This window comes from Polypterus senegalus, chromosome 8 (genome assembly GCF_016835505.1).
Source record: "Polypterus senegalus isolate Bchr_013 chromosome 8, ASM1683550v1, whole genome shotgun sequence".
Taxonomy (NCBI): domain Eukaryota; kingdom Metazoa; phylum Chordata; class Cladistia; order Polypteriformes; family Polypteridae; genus Polypterus; species Polypterus senegalus.
In genome coordinates, this window is record NC_053161.1 from 179,238,617 (window position 1) to 179,265,020 (window position 26,404).

The 26,404-nt window shown below is 39.0% G+C and overlaps 1 protein-coding gene across 1 annotated transcript in view; it reads right to left on the reverse strand.

Moving 5' to 3' along the window:
* The window catches only part of LOC120534734 (NACHT, LRR and PYD domains-containing protein 3-like), a 66,512-nt gene extending 40,108 nt beyond the window's left edge, over positions 1-26,404 (reverse strand). The window contains exons 1-4 of the mRNA XM_039762318.1: positions 26,081-26,404; positions 8,110-8,278; positions 641-807; positions 281-449 (exon numbers count right to left, since the gene is read on the reverse strand). Coding sequence (XP_039618252.1) covers positions 281-449; positions 641-807; positions 8,110-8,194 — 421 coding nt within the window. The 5' untranslated portion in view covers positions 8,195-8,278; positions 26,081-26,404. The remainder of the gene's footprint in view (positions 1-280; positions 450-640; positions 808-8,109; positions 8,279-26,080) is intronic.

The window sequence follows — 26,404 nt, forward strand, 5'->3', positions numbered from 1 at the left end:
GTCTCTGTGTGTGTGTGTGTGTGTGTGTGTGTGTGTTATTCTTTAGGTGTGACAGTAGACCAACCTGGTAACAAATCTGATGAGTATACTTATGCTTGAAGAAAACAGGTAAAAGGGTAAGTAGAGGGAAATATCATGATAACACAGCTGGGAAAAGTATGTTGAACAGCCTACCGACAATAACATCTTGTTTTGTTTTCCACATGTCTCTCCCTACATTTCCCTTCCTCGTGTCATACATTCAGTGAGTTCTCCTCCATGTAAGACTCCATTAACTCACCCCACTCTGTCACCTCCTCCAGTATTAATGTCAGGTTTGGTGACGGAAATCTCTCAAGTTCTTCAGCCAGCGCCTCCCACAGGCTCACCAGTCTGTCCATCTTCATTATATCACTGATGAAGGACTCCACACCTGCTAGACCCTCAAACTTTTCTTTATTTTTGAATCTCTGAAAGACAAGCAAATGACCAGTGGCCTAGTTTAGAAATGACCACTCGGGGAGCAGAGCAGAGCGGTCAATCTGGTCTGATGACCTCACAATAACAAAAAGACCAGTTATGGAGGGTCAGGTGGTCTCAGTTGATTCCCCTGAGCTCACCATCTCTGCTGCGCCTGGTACTAAAAGGGAGACCTGCCTACCTTGGCCTCATCGTTGGTGAGGATGTTCTTGGTGGCCAGGTTCTGCAGGATACTCGTGATGTCGTATTCAATCACATAAGCCAGGTTGGGCTTGTAGAACTCAGTGATCTTGAGGAGATCCTCATGAGAGAATGTTTTTATTACTTTAGGAAACCTCTGTGTTAAACCTGAATTAAAAATAAAAACAGACAAAATTGAAGAGTTGCAGTAACAAAGGAGACTCGGTGATCCCAGGTCAGTCTGACATGACTGCTGGTCTCAATCTTAACTGCCGGCTGTGCTTACAGTAAATATGATGGAATAGCAGCAATTAAAGTTTATTTAGATAAACCATTTGTTTGATGTACACATTCTAGTCTTTCATTTCATTCTCATAAATCCCTATGGCAGAATAATTTATCACTTCTGTCTGTAACACCGCTCTTCTGTAGTGTTACAAAATCTTCTGTTTCTAAACATGCCAGTCTACCAGTCTTGAGTCATTATCCCAAATTTCCATGGTTTATTAGTAAGGCATATTTACTTAAACACCATCACAAAATCTAGTGCTTCCAGTATTTCCAGTCTTGCCACTGCTGTGCTTTTGATCACCACTCTGACCGTAGAAACAGACCTGGACCAACCCAGCTTCTCAAATGGTTTTTGTTCAGTGGTTCCACCCTTTTAGGTGTCCCAGATACACACAATGAGTTATCAAGTGGTGTGCCAGAACCTCTTTATACAGTAGATGTTTGAAAGTTATTCTCCATATCTTCACCAACAACACCCTGGACTACACAGTGATCCCAGATTAGGACCCGAGTACAGCCATGCGACAGGTGACACCTCAGCACCACACTAGTTCAGATGGAATGGACCCGTGGGAGGTTTTTTATGGTGTCTGGAGTGCCAGTTCTGCCACCAAACTCCAGGTTTTTCCCCTGCAGGGCCTACATGTAGGGCTGGGTGCAGATTAACATCATACCCATGACAGAGCAAGTGCAGGTTAAGGGACTTGCTCAAGTGCCCAAAGAAGTAGAGTCACTTTTGGCATTTATGGAATTCGAACCAGCAACCTTCCAATTACAAATCGCTATCCTTAGAGCCACCACTCCACATGTGTCAGAGTTGTTAAATCTATACTAATAAAAGGCAAAGCCCTCACTCACTCACTGACTCACTCACTCACTCACTCATCACTAATTCTCCAACTTGCCGTGTAGGTAGAAGGCTGAAATTTGGCAGGCTTATTCCTTACAGCTTACTTACAAAAGTTGGGCAGGTTTCATTTCGAAATTCTACGCATAAGGGTCATAACTGGAAGCTATTTTTCCCCATATAATGTAATGGAGTCTTGAGTTGGAGATGGCCGTGGGGGGCGGAGTTTCGTGTGACATCATCACGCCTCCTACGTAAGTACGTAGAGAACAAGGAAGAACTCCAAGCACAAAACGCCATTTCACAATTGAGAAGGCAGAAAAACATTATGAAGCAAATGATGCGTATGCGGAAACAAAGCACGGCGTGAACCGTAAGTTTATATTAAACTAGCAAAATACCCGCGCTTCGCAGCGGAGAAGTAGTGTGTTAAAGAAGCAATGAAAAGAAAAGGAAACATTTTGAAAATAACGTAACCTGATTGTCAATGTAATTGTTTTGTCACTGTTGTGAGTGATGAGTGTTGTTGTCATATATATATATATATATATTTACACACACACACATAAACATATATATATATACATATCTATACATATACACATATATACATACATATATATCTACATATATACACACACATATATACACACAAATACATATATATATATACATACATACACACACACATATATAAACATATATATACATATACATACATATCTACATATATACACACACAGCTATTTCAGATCAGTGCAATACGCTGTTTGTTAAAACGGTTGACTCCCGCTCTTACGTGCAATAACAAATCAAATCATTCAGTTGTCTTTGCTCATATGTCATTTTAGAGCTGGACACCTGGCATCTTTTTGGCCACAAGTTCGTTTCTGTTTGCTGTGAGGTTCTGTGTTGTGGAGATTCTCAGGATGGATTGCAGGTGCTCATCAGTGAGGCGACTCCTGTGTGCTGTTTTGTTAGTCTTTATCACTGAGAAGAGCTTCTCACACAGATATGTGCTACCAAACATGCACAAGGTTCGAGCCGCATGTAGACGGACTTTTTTTGTTCTTCAAAGTCACCAAAGCGCCGTGCAAACTCAGTGCGCAATAACTCTAGCTTCGCAATAACTTGCAGCATCATAAGGTAGACTTGATTAACGTGGTAAGTGTTCGGCAAGGCAGCTGAAGCGCTGCATTATGGGATCTGTAGTTTATTGTGTTACCAGCTCTTCATATACCCGGGCTTTAATAACAATAATACAGTATATAAAATGATCTCGGGGCGGATATAATTACACGCGGGCGGATGTGGCCCGCCCTTGAGTTTGACACATATGGACTAAATAGAACTTGAAAAGATATATTTTTCAAATGTGATCGCGCAATTCAGATAGAGTTGACGCGCACTACAGCCTGCATGCCTCAATTAGTCATCCTCCCCTCGCCCTTACTTTTTTACCGTTCATCTAATGAATACACTGAGTATGGCTTTACCAAAACAATCATTGATGGCGAATAAAGTATCCATTATTCGAGTATGTAGAGCGGGATATATATATATATACATATATATATACCCGTATCGCAGCGAGAAGTAGTGTGTTAAAAAGGTAGAAAAGAAAAGGGAACATTTTAAAAATAATGTAACATGACTGTCAATATACAGTATTTGTTTTGTGAGTGTTACTGAGTGTTGCTGTCATCAAGGATTTGATTATCATTATTTCTTTCAATCAGGTTCGTATTTGTAGGATGTGTTGTGTTCAAGTTACATTCCGTGTTTGTCAATCGTGTAAAGATGACAGGTTTCATTCATCGATTCGTTTCTTACTGCATCAATAAACAGCTCGTCTTCTTCTTTATCTGAGACCTGACACACTGCATGCACGGGTTTTTACACTGTCTTCCTTTAGCGGGACATTGACTTTTTCCACCGTGTGCTTTGTTTCCACAGTAGCTGCATTTATGAATATGCTTATCAGACGCTTCATATTTTTTGCTGCCTTTTCAATTGTGTGATTCGGTTTTTGTTCAGCGCTCTTTGGAACTGTTGCTTTTTATCTGTGCACTGCATCAGTTCACGTGAGCCACTCGGTGTACATGCATCGAAGGTTCCCAGCTGTGCTGGTGCCATCTCCTGCTATGTCCATGGCTGTATTTAATGTTACCTTAGTCCTGGCACTTAAAACTTTCTCTCGCAGTTTGGCTGAGTTTGTGTCAAACACCACCCTGACCATCTCATCTTCCTCTCCATAAGCACAGTCCTTCACCCGTGAATATTTACCCGTGGCAGTTTGCTATTGGATTGCCGCTGACGGACGGCCTTATATGGGCAGGCACTAAATTACAAACGCCAGTGGCAGCCTGTCTATGAACTTAATTTAAAGTGTAGGTTTACATCGTGCTTTGTTTCCGTATATGTCACTCGCTCGCTTCCTATTGTTTCGCTGCCTTCTCAATTATATAATGCATGTTTTCTTGAGCGCTTTTTTGAGGTCTTCCTGGTTTTCTATGTACTGCGTGATTACGTGGGAGGCGTGATGATGTTACACGAAACTCCGCCCCCAAGGCGTTGAAGCTCATCTCCATTACAGTAAATGGAGAAAAACTGCTTCCAGTTATGACCATTACGCGTAGAATTTCGATATAAAACCTGCCCAGCTTTTGTAAGGAAGCTATAAGGAATGAACCTGCCAAATTTCAGCCTTCCACCCACACGGGAAGTTGGAGAATTAGTGATGAGTCAGTGAGTGAGTGAGTGAGTGAGTGAGTGAGTGAGTGAGTGAGTGAGTGAGTGAGGGCTTTGCCTTTTATTAGTATAGATTAAGTTCATAGACAGGCTGCCACTAGCGTTTGTAATTTAGTGCCTGCCCATATAAGGCCGTCCATCAGCGGCAATCCAATACAAACACTGCCGGTAAATATTCACGTGTGAAGGACTGTGCTTATGCAGAGGAAGATGAGATGGTCAGGGTGGTGTTTGGCACAAACTCATTGAAACTGCGAGAGAAACTTTTAAGTGCCGGGTCTTAGCTGACATTACACGAGATGGCACCAGTACAGCTGGGAACCTTCGGCTCACGTGAACTGACGCAATGCGCAGACAAAAAGCAACAGTTCCAAAGAGTGCTGAACATAAACCGAATTACACAATTGAGAAGGCAGCAAAAAAATATGAAGCGTCTTATACATACAATCATATTCATAAATGCAGCTACTGCGGAAACAAAGCACATGGTGGAAAAAGTGAATGTCCTGCTAAAGGAAGACAGTGTAAAAAACCCGTGCATGCAGTTTGTCACATCACAGATAAAAAGGAAGACGAGCTGTTTATTGATGCAGTAAGGAACTAATCGATGAATGAAACCTCTTATCTTTACAACGATTGACAAACACGGAATGTAACTTGAACACATCCTACAAATACGAGCCTGATTGAAAGAAATAATGATAATCAAATCCTTGATGACAGCAACATTCAATAACACTCACAAAACAAATACTGTATATTGACAATCATGTTACGTTATTTTTAAAATGTTCCCTTTTCTTTTTCATAACTTCTACTTCTCCACTGCGATACGCGGGTATATATATAAATGTATATATATACCCCGATCTACAATACATACTTTAGCATAGACAAGCCACAAGCTGTGGCGCAATTGTAGAATCTTCGTCTCTAACGCCGACATTTGAGGTTCGATTCCCGAGAGGGGGTGTACTGACTATGTACGCACGCTACCCGATTCATTTTACCTTCGCATCTCCTTTGTTTGGGACGTATGAAAAAATATTAGGTTAACGCAGAATCATGTTACGTTATTTTTAAAATTTTCCCTTTCTTAGCACAAGCACAGCTGAGAAGCTTCGATGCATGTACTCCATAACGCGTTAAAAAATAACGCATTTAATCACACTTTCAATTCCAAGCAAACGGGAACTTTTGTCAATGCATGATTTCCTGGTACATCCATTACACTGATGCACACATCACAGCTACAAAAATGTTAGAGTCGGAATAAAGCGCTCCTACGACTGATCATTTCGACTTCCCGTAAGCCTTGATAAAAGTGTGGTTTTGTGCACACTGAAAAGCAAGCAAAATTAGATGCATTACAGAAAGCGGACTTTGTGGCTCTTACTGAGGATGATTGGACTTCCGTGACCGTTAGTAATTCTAAATACATCTAATTACAAAATGTTCAATGATCACACTGTTTTAGTCTAATGTACAAAATAATTTTGGCTAAGGTTACTCAGAGTTTAAAGATTAAGTTGGTCAAATTACCTTTTATGTTTCTGACTTATTTTTTTAAGAAGAAAAACTGTACTTTATGTTGAAATTTTGGTTATTATTATTTAAAGACAATACTATTCTGCAAATGTACTTAAAGTACTTAAACTACCACTTTATTTTTAAGTCTGCCCAATTTTAGCCAGGGATGATATTTTTGTTTCTGTTTTGAATTCAAATGCAGTTTAAAAGCTTTTTTTGCAGAAATTAAAACAGCTTCAGTTTACAATATTCATGTCCATGTCCATTATTTGATTCTGTCGCTCACTAAAACCGTTTTAAATAAAAAAAAAAACATTTGCGATTTGGGGCAAATTTACGTGCGATTACATACGATTAATCAAGATTAATTCTTACACAGCCTCTAATTAATTGGATTAATTTTTTAATCGAGTCCCACCCCTAATATATATATATGTAGATATATATATGTAGATTTGTATATATATGTGTATATACAGTATATACGTAGATATGTATATGTTGTATATACAGTTTGTATATATGTGTGTGTATATATACAGTATGTGTATATATATGTATATGTATATATATGTATGTGTGTATATGTATATATATAACTGTATATATATATGTGTATAGATGTGTATATATATATATATATATATATGTGTATATATATATATATTTATATATATGTTTATATGTATATATATATATATATATATATATATATATATATATGCCAGCAACACTCATGACAATGACAAAACAATTACATTGTCAATCATGTTACGCTATTATTAAAATGTTTCCTTTTCTTTTTACTTCTCCGCTGCCAATCGCAGGTATTTTGCTATATATATATATATAATATAAATAGATAGATATGACAACAACACTCATATCAATGACAAAACAATTACATTAACAATCATCTTACGTTATTTTTAAAATGTTTGCTTTTCTTTTTCATAACTTCTTTAACACACTACTTCTCCGCTGCGAAGCGCTGGTATTCTGCTAGTATATACAATATACACCCCTGCTGGGATGCCAAAGCACAAAATGGATGGAGTATCTCGAACAAGATAACGAATTGATTTTATCCCGTTTGGAAGAACACATGTACAGGACAATGACAGACTGCCTCTCATATGCAGATTGTTCCCCCATACACTGGGTGGCAACATCCCATATGGTGAAGCCTGTTAGAATGTGCACTGCAAAATAAATACCTGTTTTGAATCCAGACTTGTGTGTGTGGAGTTTTGGGGCTTAGTGGTGCCCCCCAAAGGCCACACCATGTACTGTTATGGATTATCAAGTGTACAGTTGTAGTGAAACATTACCTTCCACAACTGTTTATCTACTGCTGATTTAATTTATCAACAACCCTCAGCCCTCTACTAGACTTTGCCTGTTTCCGCCCCCTTAGGTGCTTTTTCTGTGGCTTCCTCAGTTGCCTCCAAGACCTGCAGAGAACCACTCATAAACTAAACATTTACTTTTAAAGCATTTAAATGATGCTGGCACTCAGTGGCCAATTGTTCTCTTACATGCCCTTGCAGAGGATAGACCAACTCAACTAATCTGACTAAACTAAATGACCCTCTGGCCAAGCATTTATTTTAATTATCAGTTGAGTTTATGTCACCTTTAACCTTGTACAGATTTTATCCTTCTTGGACTTTTCTTGTTCAAACAGACACATTCACTCATCTCAAAAGTCCTTTGCTACTTTACACAGATGGCACCTGCTCAGAATTAACAATGAACTTGCGACTCCTTTACACTGTCGATTCGTTTATCATTGTGATGAAGCCACAAGCCCTCTCCCTTTCTCCATATTCTGAGCACAAATTCACTTTAACCAAAAAGTGTTCCTTTTTAAATTATTCCTTCAAATATTCAAGAATTATAAATAATGATATTAATTTGAGACTTATAAATGATTACTTTCAATTGTCACTGTCACTACCATTACCTTCTGTATTATGCAAAATGTTTGTGGTTTTAAAACAGATTTAAATGAAGATGTTTTTATTTTAATTAATAAAGAATTTTCTCACCAGAGAGAGCATCAATGTCTTCATCAGATCTTCTTTTCCTGGAGATCATTGACACAAACTTCTTACACAAGCCGTCTTCACTCATCTTTAGATTTTGTGATTAGATGGGCAGTTGGTCTCCTTCAAGTTCTCCTTTCACCAAAGTTTGTGATCTTTAAACAGGCTGGGACTGTAAAACCAAGACACAAAATACATTACACTAAAAAATAAAATTACAAGAGTTGAGCAGCAACGGACAACACACTCAGGTCTGTCATTCATTTGTACAGGACATGCTGAAAGGGCATGATAATCACATACAAATTCATAAATGTCCATGCTTTTACAGCCTCCAGTAGTCAAGGTGAACCTCTGAGTGAGCTATTTGAAATTTGATCAAGGCCCCAGAGTGAGGTCTAGAGATGTGTCTCCTTTGGGATGTGTGACTTCAATGTCTGTGTCCTCTGTTTACAAGTCTTATACTGTGGGTATGGTAACCTGTAAGGGCAAAGTAATAGGAGGTTGTCATCATTGGCATGACCATATTTCATAGGACAGCCACTTTGGAGTACTTTTATGGTTGATGTTGGAGGATCTGAGGTGTCTGGAACATCGATAGGACACTTGGAACATGGAGCCAATGTAGGCCAGTCAGGTGAAGGATGATGTGTTCATTACCTTTGGTGTCTTAAATCTGCTAGCAGCATTGAAGTCTAATTGTTAGATGTTGGTATGTTATATAAGAAGACCGCTGAGACACGAAGTGAAATAATTGTAGTGATCAACCAGGGTGGTCTCAGTAAGAGTTGGGAAACAAAAGTCTATACTAGAGATATTTCTTGATAAAAGTATAAGGAAAATGTCAAGGAGGTAGTGATGAGCCAACACAGCGCAATTCACTTTGCCACAGGTTTTGTGAAATTGTAGAAATGTTTGGGAACTTCTCCAAACTCAGTGAAATCCATTGAAGTCAATAGGAAGACAGTTTTGATGTGGTTATAATGGTTCAGTTGTCTTTTAATTATCTCAAAGGGCTGGGGATGCATCTGCCAACAATGCTGGACTGATTATTTTGGCCACAAATGTGGTCTGAGCCTTGAGGCAGAAGTGCTAACAACTGCTTCATCTTATCTCAAACAACAAAAGACACAGATGAAATGATAGCCACAAACAAAATGCAAAAAATATCCACAAACTAAAAATAATGAAAAAAAAAAAACCATCTACATCATTGTACTCACAGAGCTGTAAACTTAGAGGCACAGACTGGTCATACCTCAAAGCAGGGGCTTGAAATGGCACTTCTTTGTCGTTTCCAATCTATCTAAGCAGATGTGTTACACTTTTCTCCTATTCAAGAATACAGAACACCTCATAAATAGTAATCAAACTTTCATTATTCTAATTATTATTTTAAAAGTCTTATGAGTTTTCAGACTCTTTTTAGGATTGTTTTGACATGCCCTGTGGCTAATTGCTTATGTATTTGGCATGAGACTGCTTCCCTTATATAGATACAGTTTATGGGGAGGGCGGGTGGGGTTGGGTCGGGGATTGAAGATCACTTTTCAATGCTGCACTACTTCATACTAGCACTTCTACATTTGAGTTTCAGCTTACCAGCAGAGGCTGTGGTTTGGGGGATTAGGCATTATATACTCAGGACTGTCTCTGTCAGTACCTGATCTGCACTACATAGCAAGGAGCATAAGATGCTGAATGCAGGAGTGAAGACACAAGCGACAGTGACTCTGCTCAGAAGAACAGAGTACAGTATTTCATATTATTGTCATTATGGTCCCCCTCAAAAGAACATATCAGTAGGACAAAAATGTCTGTCTAAGATGGATGCACAGTGAATTTCCAGGAAAATATTCACCAAACAGGATCACAGACAAGCACAGAGTATTCACAGAAAAAAACACTTTGGTGAATTCTGCTGCTCGACACAACAAGTAACTGAAAAACCAACACTGCAGATGAGACTTTGACAGAAGCCTCTGGTGGGACTGGGGTCACAAAGGGAAGTCTGAACTGATGGAGGACATCCAGTTGGAAACGTTATAAACACTCCATACTGTCAGACAAAGATGTAAACAAGAATACAGGAGGTTGTGTTAAAGCACTGGGCAGATCTTTAAGATGTGAACAAGCACTTTGAAGAACTCCTCATCCCAGTGGATATGATCTCCTCACAGGCCCCATTTTGATGGTTTAATAAGGCAAAGTAGTGGATGAGATCAGTTTGGAAAAGATGACAACATTGGACTTGGAGAAGCTGCACTGGTTAACAAATGAAGAAGGCATGAAAAAAGAGTACAGTCAAGTGCCCAGGCACTGGAGGCTGACATGGTGACCCCTTTATAAAAATGTGTGACAAGATGTTCTGATGCTAAAGAAACGTCGATACCAAGGGACTGGAATGAATAATAACGCATTGATAAAACACATTTTTTTTTAAATCCGGAGACTCAGTGAGAAATCAATTGTGATATGCAAGTCTGAAAAAAGGTTCCTGACAGCAATAAGAAATTAGCCGAGTGCAGACATGTTATTCTTTTTATTGCTTTTGGAATACTGTCCTTATTATTCTGAACTGTTTACTGCATTAGACTTGATGTTTGCTATTGTGTGTAATTTCTTTAATTTTATTTTGTTGTGTTTACATGATGAGACTTTGTGAACTGTGTAATAAAGGCGCTATATAGGTGCCTCTTAAACCCTCTGATGACATGTCAGACACATGGTATAAGTCCAATATTTTAACTTTTATTATAATACTGTGCACAAGCACCACTATTCCACACTACTCCAATAAACACTACAATACAATAACACAATAAACAATCAATCCTCCACTCCTCCCAGCAGCTCTGTCGCACTTCCTCCCAACTCCGGCTTGGGCTGCTGGGGTTACCCATAGTCCCTTTATACTTCTAGACCCAGAAGTGTTTCTGTCCCTCAGTCCATGTGACTCTTAACACTTCAGGGTCAGGTGAAAACTCCTTTTCTTCAACCTGGAAGTACAACATTGCTTCTGTCCCCTCGACTGGGAAGTAATTCCAGGTTATAAGGCAAATAGAAGTCCTTGTGCCTCCCTGCAGCGTCCCCTGGCGGTCCCCATGGTATCCAGCAGGGCTGTGAAGGGAAACTCCAAGTTCCATGATGCTCTGCTGGAACCCGGGGCATCTCCACGTTGCAAGGAGGACTCCGCCTGGCGGCTTGGGGGTATTGGCCAGGATAAGCTGCCGGCCATCGTCCACAACTGTTTAATATCATCAATGGCACTGTTGCCACACTACATTCCCATAAGGTTCAATTGGGTGGCACCAACCTGTTGATACTATTTAAAACTGCAATGCTTCATGTTGAGGGTCCAAGTTTCTGGACACGTTCAATACAAAGTCTCACATGAATGGGCTTTCTGAGCACTTTTAGGGTATTAAGACTGTTGCATGACTTCTTGACAAATTCGTCTTGGCTTTGCTGATCTGCTCCTTTAATCTTTTTGGCTCATTTTGATTCTTGATTCATATTTATTCTGTCAATCCACATTCTGATCTCAACATCTGCAGAACATGTTGGTCAAATTGTTTGCTTATAGGCAATTCAACACAAGCAGCAAGAATGAGTACCAGAACAAATAATAAAGACAAAAAAACTGCATTGCTGAAATCACAACACTGGTGTGCACTTATTTATTTTATAAAATTTTTGCTTTCGGCACATGAAGCTTTATTTTACAAAGCTAATTAATGATAGATAGATAGATAGATAGATAGATAGATAGATAGATAGATAGATAGATAGATAGATAGATAGATAGATAGATAGATAGATAGATAGATAGATACTTTAGTGCTCCCCAAGGGGAAATTCACATACTCCAGCAGCAGTATACTCATAAAAACAATATTAATTAAAGAGCAATAAAAAAGCAGTGCATAAAGACAATAACTTTGTATAATGTTAACTCCCCAGGTGGAACTGAAGAGTCGCATAGTGTGGGGTCTCCTCAGTCTGTCAGCGGAGCAGGATGGTGACAGCAGTCTTTCGCTGAAGCTGCTCCTCTGTCTGGAGATGATCCTGTTCAGTGGATGCAGTGGATTCTCCATGATTGACAGGAGTCTGCTCAGCGCCCATCACTCTGCCACAGATGTCAAACTGTCCAGCTCTGTGCCTACAATAGAGCCTGCCTTCCTCACCAGTTTGTCCAGGTGTGAGGCGCCCCTCTTCTTTATGCTGCCTCCCCAGCACACCATCACGTAGAAGAGGGTGCTCACCACAACCGTCTGGTAGAACATCTGCAGCATCTTATTGCAGATGTTGAAGGACACCAGCCATCTAAGGAAGTATAGTCGGCTCTGTCCTTTCTTACACAGAGCATCAGTATTGGCAGTCCAGTCCAATTTATCCTCCAGCTGCACTCCCAGGTATTTATAGGTCTGCACCCTCTGCACAGTCACCTCTGATGACCACGGGGTCCATGAGGGGCCTAGGCCTCCAAAAATCCACCACCAGCTCCTTGGTTTTGCTGGTGTTCTGGTGTAGGTGGTTTGAGACGGACCACGCTTGCATTCCACAGTGTGATCACATAGTGTGGTCATCTTCAAATACCTCAGGTAAATCAAACTCTATTTCTATTACTGCGAGTGGTCAACTGTAGTCCCTCAGACCCTGAAGTGATCCATCTGTCCAGTAGCGTAGCTCAAGTTTGTGTCGTTCAGGGTGCCCCGGTGCTTCAACTTGCAGCCCTTCCAACATATCTGAATATGTTAAACTATTTAAATAGAAAATTAAAATGATGAATAGAGAAAAAATAAGATAATTTTTGCATAAATGCAGAGCAAGAACGCATTCGGGTTGATAACGAAATGAAATTATAAATTGTTTACCTTCCTAGAAATTATTATCAGTGTAATGTTTTTGTTTATTTTTATTATTGCCTCATAAATTTCAACTGCTGTGTCTGATGCCGTCACAGAAGGACAGTCTGAAAATTATTTTGGAAGCATTTGTGAATAAAAATCAGAGAATTGTACTTTTTTCATTCATGTGTGATATTTTTCCAAACCCTGCTGCTTACACATGAGTTGTACTGAGCCTTTTGGCCAATAATGCCGTCCCCAAAAATATGCCGCCCGGGGCGGACCACCTCCTCCACCCACCCCTAGCTACACCACTGCATCTGTCCCAACAGGTCCAGCGTTTACAGTATCTCAAGTTTGAAGAGGTTTCTTTATAAAAATGCATGACATCTGATTTACATTTTTTAAATATAAGTGTGATTTTGTGACATTTGTGAGTTTGTAAATTGGAGTGTGTGATATAAAAAATAAATATTTCTACGCAGAATGAATCATGGACGAGCTGGGACATGTTGTAAAGCAATAAAGCAATATAATGTAACTCTTGGATGTAAAATTGTAGATGACGAAAGCCATCTGCTAGGAAAAACCTGTTTATCTAATGAAGAGTCTTCAGCCTTAGAGGTTTCCCGTCAGGCAATAATAATAAAATGCAAACCCCTGAGAAGTAACTTGACATGTTTACACCTGCTGATCTGCTTCCCATAAGGCATTTCGAGTAACCGTTTTACTGAACTATACATTTCAGCGTCAGGCTTCAATTACAGTTTGATATACCACAGGGTGTGTGTCGCTGGCATTGGATTATTTCACAGACACCAAGGAAGGAGTTACAGAGGACTTGATTAAAAAACAGGAATATTTATTTGAAATGCAAACAAGCTCCATGTATGTGTAGTTGACTTAATGGAGAGTTGTCCTTATTTGAGTCAGATAACCCTCCCCAACCTTAATCTTAATCATTGTGTAGCCAGGCAGAACTCTGGATATCTACAGCTAGACTATATTGCCACCTATTGGGGTCCATTCCACCTATTTGGAGGTCCAGGGTGGAGGTTCAAGGCTGCAGAGATATTTACTTGGTAATTTTGGGTCCCTGTGGCAGACAGGGCAGTGGGCTGCAGCCCAGGGTGGTCAGTTCATAAATCTGGCCATATCAGTGTGGAAATCTTTACTGCCAGGCCAAGGGGTGCAAAAAGGGAGAATGCAGAAAATGTGTTGTCTAGGGACTCCAAGAATGTCCATACTTGTGGGTGCTGCAATTGTGTCCCAAATGCTATATCTATGAAAGTGGTGATGGTAAAACTGAGCTGGAAGTCAGTAACAGCCCCGCCAGAGTCTTTGTGCTGCTACAGCCTACTGAGGCTATACTCAGAATACAATTCTCAATGACTCAGTTGTGATCATTAACTATCATTACTGTTGTTGCTAGATTATTTTCTACATTGTAACCCAGGGGTGTCAAACTCCAGTCCTGGAGGGCCACAGTGGCTGCAGGTTTTCATTCTAACCATCTTCTTAATTAGTAACCAGTTTTTGATGCTAATTAACTTCTTTAGCCTTAGCTTTAATTAGCCTGACTCAGGCCCCTTAGTTTTTTCCTTAATTAGTAGCCGGACAGTAATGAGACATAAAACAAGTAGGACATGACCAGCTCACCTGTACCCATCAAACAAAATCTGAAAATAAAGATGAAGGGCTCAGTAAGGTTGATCCCTCAGATTACCAAAACATTTTAGGAGTTCTTAGAAAAAAACAGAATATCAACAGTTTTGGAAATGTCTGCTGTGGCAAAAAGAGAGCAGCAACAAGCCATGGAATTGAATAACGGGTTTAATTAACAGCAAGAATCAGCTTCTCATTAAGGAACTGGTTGGAGTTTGAAGCCCCAATTTAGCTGGTCATCTGTTGGCTCGTTTCATGCTTCATTTCTGTTTGGCTGTCATTTAATGAAGAAAAGAATCAATTCAGAAGACTTAATCCTTAAAAATAGGGCTATTAAAATAGAGGAAAAAGAAGTTTATTAGCAGTGAAAACTGGACACTGATTAGGAAAATGGTTAGATAGAAAACCTGCACTCACTACGGCCCCCCAGGCCTGGGGCCTCATGTATAACGCCGTGCGTAGAACTCGCACTATAACATGGCGTAAGCAAAAAGCCAAAATGTGCTTACGCACAGAAAAATCCAGATGCAGGAATCTGTGCGTACTCCAACTTCCACGTTCTTCTGCTACATAAATCCAGATCAGCGTGAAAACTAACGCTCATGCACGCGCATTATGTAACGCCCCAACTCCTCCCAGAATTATGCCTCTTTGAATATGCAAATCAATATAAATCGCCCTTAATTACTGCATTAAGACTTGTTATGGTTGTTTTGGACACATCTTTAACACCATCACCTGGGTTTATTATCTGGGGATATCATCTTAATGCACTAAAATTGATGAAGATTATATGTATATATATATATATATATATATATATATATATATATATATATGTGTATATATATATATATATATATATATATATATATATATTAAGTGCAAAATTCTTTCTTTTTTTTTTCCTCTTTTAAAGACTATATTGGTAACAGATATCTCTATCTTTTAACCTTAAAGCGCCACTGCATGGGGGCTTGATGTGCTTTGGACGTGCTCTGTCTCTGGGTATGTCAGAGGACTGGGACTGCATGAAGTGGGTTTTAGCCTCACCTGGGGAGGCAAAAAGGGAGGGTGGGGGTTAAGGGGAAGAGAAAGAGAGCAGGCTTGATCTATATCTAATCTATCATCTCAATCTTTATAATTATAACTATCAACGTAATAATAAGCTGCATGGCAACAACTCTTGGGGGAATAGGAAATTAAGACCTAAACTATTTCACTTCCAGTTAAGACTATAATATGACACCAAAAACTCAGAATCAGTGTCTCCATGATGGGACAGTTAACTTCGTAAGCTGGAATGTTAAAGGCCTGAATCACGAATTAAAGAGAAAGAAAGTACTTTCTCACCTAACAGGTCTAAATGCTAAAATAGTATTTTTACAGGAAACCCACTTACTAAGTAAGGATCAGTTCCGCTGCAAAAGACTGGACTGGCCAAATGTTCCATTCTAGTTTTACAAAGAAAACTAGAGGGGTGGGAATTCTCATACATAGAACAGTACCATTTGTAGCATCAGATGTAGTATTGGATCCTGAAGGGAGATATGTGATGGTCATGGGAGACTTATCTAACTGTAAAATGATTTTGATAAATGTTTATGCACCTAATGTTGATGATAAGGAATTTATACAAAATTTATTTGCATCCATTCCCAATCTGAACACTCATAAACTTATAATGGCTGGGGACTTTAATTGTGTTCTAAATCCACTTTTAGATAAGACTTCCTCCACAGGGGAACGCAACTAACACCGCAAAGATAATTACAAAGTTTATAACTGATCACAACTTATCAGATCCCTGGAGGTTTTAAACCCAAATTCAAGAACATATTCTTTCTACTCACCAGTACATCATTGCTACTCAAGGATTGATTACTTCTTTATAGATAATAACTTCTTGCCTAAGATTAAATCTTGTAAATACGATGCTATTGTTATTTCAGACCATGCTCCGATGATCTTGGAGCTGAAATTACTAAGCCCCATACACTCACCCCGCAGATGGCGCCTCAATCCGCTTCTATTAGCTGACGAGAATTGTACTGAATTTATATCCAAACAAATCGAATTCTTTCTAGAGACAAATACATCCCCTGAGATCTCTGCAGGAATACTCTGGGAAACTCTTAAGGCCTTCTTAAGAGGACAGATTATCTCATATCTTTCCCACAGAAATAAATCCGAAGCGAAGAAAGTAGCAGAGATAAAAGCGAAATTACTAAAATAGATGAAGAACATGCCAGACTACCAAGCGAGACTCTACATAAGAGGAGGCAGGCTCTACATTCAGAATTAAACCTCTTGACAACTAAAGAAACCGAACAACTAATTTACAAATCCAGACATCATTATTATGAACATGGAGAGAAAGCTAATAAGCTTTTAGCAACAAATTCACAAGCAAGATGTACGCAACGCAATCTCGTAATTACTAACACTAACGGAGATAAAATCATCGAACACAAAAATATAATGTACACTTTTAGAGACTACTATAAATCCCTATATACTACTGAGTTTAAAGAAGACAATATACAATCTAATGCATTTCTGGATAAATTACAGATACCACAAATTGACGCTATTAGTGTGGAGGAGCTCGATAAACCTCTGTCATTATCAGAATTACTGGATGCTATAAAGTCACCCAAGGTGGAAAAGCAGCAGGCCCTGACGGCTACCCTGCAGAGTTTTACAAGAAATTCTCCGCTCAGCTAGCTCCCCTCCTATTAGCAACATTTACAGAAGCCAGAGATAACCAATCTCTTCCACAAACCTTTCGCCAAGCACTAATCACTGTCTTTCCAAAACAAAATAAGGACTTATTACAATGTGCATCATACAGACCAATTTCACTTCTGAATAACGACGTTAAAATACTCTCTAAAATCATAGCTAGAAGGATGGAGAAAGTGCTCCCTCAGTAATATCACAAGACCAAACTGGATTTATTAGGGGCCGACACTTATCTTCAAATCTTCGACGCCTGTTTAATGTAATATACTCACCAACTAAATCAAACACCCCAGAAATATTATTATCATTGGATGCAGAAAAGCATTCGACATGATTGAATGGAAATACCTTTTACTATTTTGGAGAAGTTTGGGTTTGGCCCAACATTTGTGCATGGATTAAATTACTGTATACTAACCCAGAAGCTTCAGTTTGCATCAATAACATTTGCTCAGACTACTTTAAACTAGAACGTGGCACAAGACAAGGATGCCCTTTGTCACCACTGCTGTTTGCAATTGCCATTGAACCACTGGCAATACATTGTCGAAATACTGATCAGATAAAGGGGATTAGCAGAGAAGGACTGGAACAGAAAATCTCATTATATGCAGATGACATGGTACTGTATATATCGGACCCAGAAAATTCTGTGCCTGCAGTCTTAGCAGCACTCACAGAATTTCAAAAGCTCTCTGGTCTCAGAATTAATCTGAATAAAAGTGTACTCTTTCCGTGAATTCTCAAGCATATAATATTAGATTAGACACCCTTCCTTTTATCATTGCAGAACAGTTTAAATACCTCGGGGTAAACATCACAAGTAAACATAAAGCTCTTTATCAACAAAATTTCGTCGTCTGTATGGAAAAAATTAAACAAGACTTGCATAGATGGTCAACCCTTCATCTCACACTAGCTGGAAGAATTAACACTGTTAAGATGAATATTCTTCCTAAGCTCCTTTTTATTTCAAAACATACCAATATACATTAATAAATCGTTCTTTAAGCAATTAGATTCAACAATAACCTCATTTATTTGGAATTCTAAACATCCACGCATCAAAAGAGCGACCCTACAAAGACAAAAGGCAGAAGGTGGCATGGCTCTACCTAACTTCCAGTTTTATTACTGGGCGCAAATATACAGTCGATAAGAACCTGGACACAAATAGAAGAACATACACAGGCATGGACCGCAATAGAAGTAAAATCCTGCAGTACTTCTTTGTATTCCTTGCTTTGTGCTCCAATAAACACACGCTATCGGCAATACACTAATAACCCAATTGTGCTCCACTCACTTAGAATCTGGAACCAATGTAGAAAGCATTTTAAGACGGAGAAGCTTCTTTCTGTGGCACCCTGCAAAAGAACCACCTCTTTCAACCCTCACAAACATATGCAGTTTTAATATCTGGAAAAATTTGGAATTAACTTGCTTAGAGATCTTTATATAGACAACGCCTTTGCATCCTATGAACAATTACATTCCAAATTTAACATTCCAGCTACAAATTTCTTTCACTATCTTCAAATCAGGAACTTTGTTAAACAGAACCTTCCAGATTTTCCTCATCTTGCACCCTCATCCACGCTGGAAAAATTATTGCTCAATTTCAAGGAGTTAGACTCCATCTCTACAATATATAAAATCCTTTTACAATCCCTTCCTTTCAAAGATCCAAGAGGACACTGGGAAAATGACCTCTCAATTAATATATCAGAAAAGGAGTGGAAAGTAGCAATGCAGAGAATTCACTCAAGCTCCATATGCAAAGCATACAATTATACAACTCAAAATTATATATCGAGCACATCTGTCTCACTAAAACTCTCCAAAATGTTTCCAGGGCATGATCCAACCTGTGAACGCTGCAAAAGCCCCAGCCTCACTAGGTCACATGTTCTGGGCCTGCTCCAAATTAACATTATTCTGGACAAAAATTTTAATTACCTCTCAGACAGTCTTGGACTCACAATCCCTCCTAACCCATTAACAGCTGTGTTTGGGGTTCTTCCAGAGGGTCTTAAAGTGGAGAAAGACAAACAAATTGTGATTGCATTCACTACACTGTTGGCACGCAGACTTATTCTGATAAACTGGAAGAACCCAAACTCTCCTCTTTAAGTCAGTGGGAAACTGATGTGTTATATTATTTAAAATTGGAAAAATCAAATACTCAGTTAGAGGATCTGTGCAGACTTTTTCAAAACATGGCAGGATCTAATCAGTAATATTTTGAAATGATTTTATAAAGCACAGAGAATTTGTTGATTTAGGTATTTTTAAAAGCCTTAAATTTTACACCGTTTGGCTTGCACTCTCTCTCAAGGGTGGGGATCGATCTGTTCTTAGCATAATTCTTTTTTTTTTGTAAAACTTGATTGCTATGTATTGATTGTAATAAAATTAATAAATAAATAAAAAAAAAAAAAAAATCGCCCTTAAACTTAGCCTTCTGTGAAAAGACAATGGGAAAAGCATGGGGGAAAATATAAGAATTTCAGCGAATACCAAGTGGAGGCAAAGGAAAAACATACTATTTGTTCAAATAAACCGTGGTATAATCAACAAAAGGAAGTTGATCGAGTGGCATAGCGTGTTGGAGAAACTTGAAAGCTCACGTTCACAAAATCGCACAGTGCCGGAAATAAAAAAGAAGTCACATATCAAAGTCTCCATGAGAAGCCGAGTTGTAGCCCACTGTCTGAGTGTCATATGAAAGCTTATTAGGGTACAGAGAAAAAAGGCACACGGTGGGGAAAAAGCACGAAATGTCAACTTCAATCTTGACATTTCCACTTTAATCACGTAGTTTATTTTGTCATTAAAGTAGAACATCATAAACTTCATCTTAAAATCGTTCAATTAACCAGTTTCTCAAATCACATCGTAATTAAAGTAGCACGTTAAATGCTTTGTTTTGTATTTGATCTTCTATGTGCTCTATGTGTGTGAATCACTACTTGCTTCTTAAACCGGCTCTCTTCCTCCAACTGGACACAGAGTCCATTACATTCGTGATATTATAGCTCTCTGAATAACTAAAATACTGAGATGTATACGTGATGTCATTTTCATGATGATAGGAGTTAAAGCACGTTATTAAACATGTGTTTCACTTCGATGAAATAATTTATTGCAGCAGTACTCAGGGGCGGCTCTAGACTTGTGGTGGCACTGGGCAGAGGAAGAATCGGTGGCTCCTTCCGCCCGTCAGTAAGGTAGCTTATGCACGGTGGATGGCTACGTCTGTTGCAGACACTGCATAGCCGCCTCGTGCTCATGACAAGCATTTAACTTTTGCCGAAATTTGTCGCTGTGTTTTTAGCCGTGTTGTTATTTTCTCTTTCTGTTTTATATTCAATATATATTGGCGTAGCCGTCACTGCAGTCAGTGCTTTTCTTTCCCCAAGTAACCGATCGCCACACAATCAGCTCTGTAATAGACGTTAAGCCATCTGTAAGCTTAGCCGATTCTTCAAAACGTTTAAGGAACATTGAAATATCTTCGTAGTACATGTTTAATTATTCTATCCTTCACGACACTCCCAGTGAGAATATAGATTATTTAAATGAAGTTAAAGTTTAATGTGTATAATTTAACAAACATATTTTGCTGCATTTCACCTTAAAAATGATATTGTCATCATATGTAAATACGCTTTATAAAGTGGCTCAGGTTGTGCGATATTATAACTGTAGTGCAAGTTTACAGTGTGGTGATTGTACTTATAAGTACAAACAGTTCTACAAGGAGCAATTGATTGGCTGCATTTAAAGTTCTTGGGATGAAACTGTTTTGAACCGCAAGGTCTGTACAGGAAAGGCTTTGAAACGTTTTGCAGTGGCTGAGACAGCGTGTGCTTAATGCCGTATACCGATAATTCTCTTTCCGATCAGCTGCTGCTGTGATTCACACTCAGATACAGTGATATAAATACTCTGAGTCGTGCAGTGAGAGTAATATGGAAAAAATTGATCTGCTGTGGCAACTCCTAACGGGAGCAGCTGAAAGAAGAAGAAGAAGAAGAAGAAGGAGAAGAAGTGAGAGTAACAACGCTAAAGCAGTTATGGTACTTGGAATACTATGGCTGTTCCCTGGACCATTAAATTTGTTACGAGTTAAATACAATCAGATGCATTACACTAATAAACAATATGCGGTTAGTTGCTGTATATTTATAAAGCCGCGTCATGAAAATAATGAGTAATCACACAAGAACAGTACCATTGCTTTGACACTGGGTGCCGCCAGTCTGCAAAACCAAGCAGAGAACTTGTGTATGACAAGGTATGAGGTACCGTGGAAAAGTGTGTGGCTTTACGCCAAGTGAAGGTTTTATACATCGCGATTTGAACGTGGAAAAGTTCTTATGTAACATTTCTGTGCGTACGCACCGTTTATACATGAGGCCCCTGGAGTTTGACACCTGTGTTGTAACCTATAATCATTTGTACTCTAAACCCTATGCTTATGGTGAGTCGACACCCATTCAAATTTTCCACAACTGTAAATATTTTACGGTCTAATATGCTTGCAGAAGGAGCTCCCACAAACAAGTCTGGCATGTTCATTGCCATTCTGCTCAGGCTCATTATTAGACAGTGACCGTCAGTGCTGGTCAAATCCATTTTGGAACCTTAGGCTATGCTGACTGATGTCATCCATCAATGTCCATAGTCAGGGCCGGATTTAGACTTGATAAAGCCCTAAGCTATTTGAGACATGGGGCCCTTTATAAGTCCAGATATTCTATGTAAGTGCCAAATATGATTTTCCGATACCTAGAGGTTTAAACTGAAATACAATTAAGAAGTATATAGATAGTGAAATAATAAATGCTTAATTTAAAATAATTTTTATTCATAATAAACTTAAAAATGCAAACTCTGGTAAAAAGAAACAAAAGTTCTTTTAAAAGGCACAATGTACAAAGGTTTATTATCTAATATCTTGAAACATGGTATAAGGATTAAGGAATTATATTAAACTAAAATATTTTCTTTCTTGCCCTTGCCAGAGCAAAGTCACTGATGATATCATCAAATGATAAACTGCGTAGTTTGTCACAAATTACCGAAATTACCGGCATTTACTGTTGAAATCAGTAATTTCGGTAGTCATAATTACCGGTAATATTGGTTAACCGGTTATCAGTAATGCAAACCCTAGGCACAATAGCGCTCTGTTCTTCAAAAAGACGCGCAAAAAAAATTGGGTGAAGAATATTGGACGTCCCGGACGTGCGGCATTGGGACAAATAATGTTGTAGTATATTTAAGTATATATGACAATTGCTCACTCGGACAATTTGTTTTGGAGGCCCCCAAGAAGGTGGGGGCCCTAAGCTATAGCTTGTGTAGCTTATACGTAAATCCTGCACTGTCCATAGTGGTCAGTTAGTATAATTTGAGTCTGATGACCTTTACTGTGGAGAGGTCTACCTCAGTGTCTGAAGCAGGGCTGAACTGGGAAGCTTATTCAGGCTGGGAATCCCAAGTCTAAGTCAGGCCAGGCCACACAATTTTTTTATAAATGAGGGGACAGTAGACTCAGCTTTTACACACACATTTCACTCTTAAATATTAATCTCAAGACAACTTCTGATAAAGTGACAACACTTCATAAATGTAAACACTTAATAAACCATGTAGTACTATAATATTTATATCAAAGCAAATGTGCAAAAAGCACTGAACAAAAAGTAGTTGTCAGTGGAATCCGCAATGCATCGATTATGTTTGCAGTTTCAGCTGCGAGTCTGGAATCTCCACCGCCGAGCCGCAGCACGTGTCTGGATGGTAACGCTGAATACTCGTCCACAAAGTTCGAAGGGTTGGTCAAAAAAGAGCACTTTGAATTTCTTCAATAATAATAATTCATTACATTTAGACAAAAGGCTCAAAAATGTCGCAGTGCCGCAGAATTTTGTCAAGCATTTATTAAAGAATGCACTTAGTAAACAAAAAACTATGAAATATTTCGTGTAGCCAGTTCACTCACGCACTTTAAAAATATTAAAATAAAGTAAAAAATAACACACGTTCATTAAAAACTTATCATGAAATAAAGAACAACAACTATATTTAAAACACAAATCATTCCACTCGCATACATGTTTCATTAATAACAAAATAAAACATTTCGTGTAGCCTATTCAGTCACTCTGAGGGAAACGTGGAAAGTAACCCATTAAAAAAGTGACCATTAAAATGTGAAACAAAAATAAAACAACCTAAACGCACAGTAACAAATACCAAAACCTATACAATATCCAAATATAATTCAAAATATATTATAAACCAGCGGTTCTCAACCTGTGGGGCAGGCCCCCCTAGCGGAGCACGAAGTAACAAAAAGGGGGGCGCGAAGATGTAAAAAAAGAAAACAAGAATCGAAAATATGAAAAATACATCTATTGAAACCAAAACAAATTAACTTAAACTACATTCTGATACTAGAACAATAAATATAGAGTTAGATAAATGTCGGTAAAAGTTAGGTATAATAAAATATGCATCTACATTTCAAAAAATGTTGGGGGGGGGGCGAGATTAAAACTGTCATGAAAACTTGGGTCGCAAATATTTAAAGGTTGAGAAATGCTGTTATAAACTTTTCAACAATATTCATAACTTTAACCACAAGCACCAGACGTACGCACATCTCAAAACAGCGCTCCTACTTAACTGTCAGAGCGCGAGACTCACACGATGTCAAAACATGAACAAGAAACCTTCCAACGTTAAACCGAAAGGATGTGTGCCCACTACAGAGTAATAACGCCTGCTCGTTTTCCATTATAATAACATTAGTGTATAAATTCATCATTAGTTGATTTCACTGGTTGTTCTGAATGCCAGGCAGGCAGCAGGCCACCGGGAAAGCTCCCGCTGATTGTAAACGTCAGTCCGGCACTGGTGAAGCATGTGACCCTTAAATAGCACAAGTGGCTCCCTTTGTGTATATAATACAGACAGTACAGCTCGTGCACAGTATTGCTTTCATAACCTGTACTTTTTGGGAACTGTGCCCACTCAGTATCATCGGCAGCGGTGGGGACCTGCTCCTGGAATTCCCTTCGCTTTGCGCGGGGCTGGGCGGGGCTTCAATTTGCCCCTCCAGCATATCTGAATATGTTAACCTTTTAAATAGAAAATTAAATTGACTTAAAAATTAAGATAAATTTTGTTATTCATCTATAGAGAAGCAGCAATCATTTTTCACATATAATTATCTATAAGCATATTGTATAGACGCACTGATAAGCCGTGTTCTGATTATTAGTGTAAGCTGCGAAAACCAGAACCAGTGTAGTGTACAAGTGATAGGTGTGGATGTTTTCTGCGCAGAGCAAGAACGCATTCGGATTGATAACGAAACGAAATTATAAATTGTAAAGTAGTTGTTTATCTTCCTATTATTATCAGTGTAATGTTTATGTTTATTTTTGTTATTGCTTCATAAATTTCAACTGCTGTGTCTGATGCCGTCACAGAAGGACAGTCTGAAAATTATTCTTGAAGTATTTGTGGAAAATAAATCAGAGAGTTTTACTTTTATCTTTCACGAGTGATATTTTTCCGAATCCTGCTGCTTACACACGAATTGTACTGAGCCTTCTGGCCAATAATGCCGCCCTCAAAAATGTGCCGCCCGGGGCGGACTCTCCCCCACTCCACCCTCCCCTAGCTACGCCACTGCGCTGTCCGGGGTGAAAGACACTTCAGAAATGCAAACTATATGTCCCTTTCAGTACAGGCCGCGGACAGTGCAGACCTACATCTTTGGGCCCTGAAGCTTGAACTGTTATGAGAGCCAATTTCACAACTAATAACGAGGTGTGGGTGACTACTGTTATCTTCTTCAATGGGGTTTTTCCATGACAGATCACCATATTTCTAAACCACTACGTTTAAGATTTTGATTAAAATTGCTGTATTATACTATCATGATTATTTTTATGAGCCCCATTTCATACAGTAGACACGCAAAAGTTGTAAGCAATGTGTACTAAAGTTGCTTCTGAGGCTCCTCCAGGATGAGGAGCCCTGAAGCTTAAACCTTTTATACGTTTCATAGCAGATCTGCTCTTGACCACACACCTTATCATCACACTTCTACAGCCCGGGTGGTCGGGTGCCCCGGTGTCGGGAGCGCGGGTTCAATAAATTATTTTAGATGGCGACCCACAGATGACAGCACCCGAGGCCGTCGCTTATGTTGCCTAATGGATTGACTGCATGTCTCCGATGATTGTATACCACAAACCATTTCATATCATTAGGCAAGTCGGTTTTAAATGACCCTGAAGTGTATTTCCAGTTGTATTGTGCCATCAGCGATTCTGATCAGGACAAACCAACGGCCATAGTGAATATGTGCTGGTAGTGCAAGTCTGACGAGTGTGTCCGCGGTGGCTCGAATCTCACCTTCAATAAAAAGCGCAACATATTGCAGTTTCGAATTAAACAATACTTTCACTGACATAACTCGGTACACACAATACACCTTTTAATACGTTGCATACTCCTATAGGTCTCGTTGAGCTCCTGATACTCATAGAAGAACGAAAACCAGACTGAGGAGGGCGCGGTGTGTCAGAATGCGCGGAATATAACGGACGGTCCTGTTTGAATTCGATTCGATTTTAGGCGGGACTGCATTACACCACATCGACAAAGAGAATAAAAAGTGTTTTTACCTTGAGCTGTCGATTATTCTGAAAACGTAAAGAGTCGAGAGCAGATCTCACAAAAAATAGTTAGAGAACTAGGTTGAAATGAGGGTAAATGGTTTTCCCCGAACTTCAAAACGATCCTTTCAGTTTTGATAGGAAGTGGTCGCCCTGAAAAATGGAATGAAGTCGTAAGTTGAAAATGATAACACCTGTCAGCTGGAGTTCACGAAGATAGCCCAAGATACGTTCGTAGCTCTTCTCTGATGCATGGACAGCGATCGATCGACATCGGGGATTGAGTAATAAATCAAAGTTGAATGTGTTAATTTAGATAGTTAATCTCGCTTG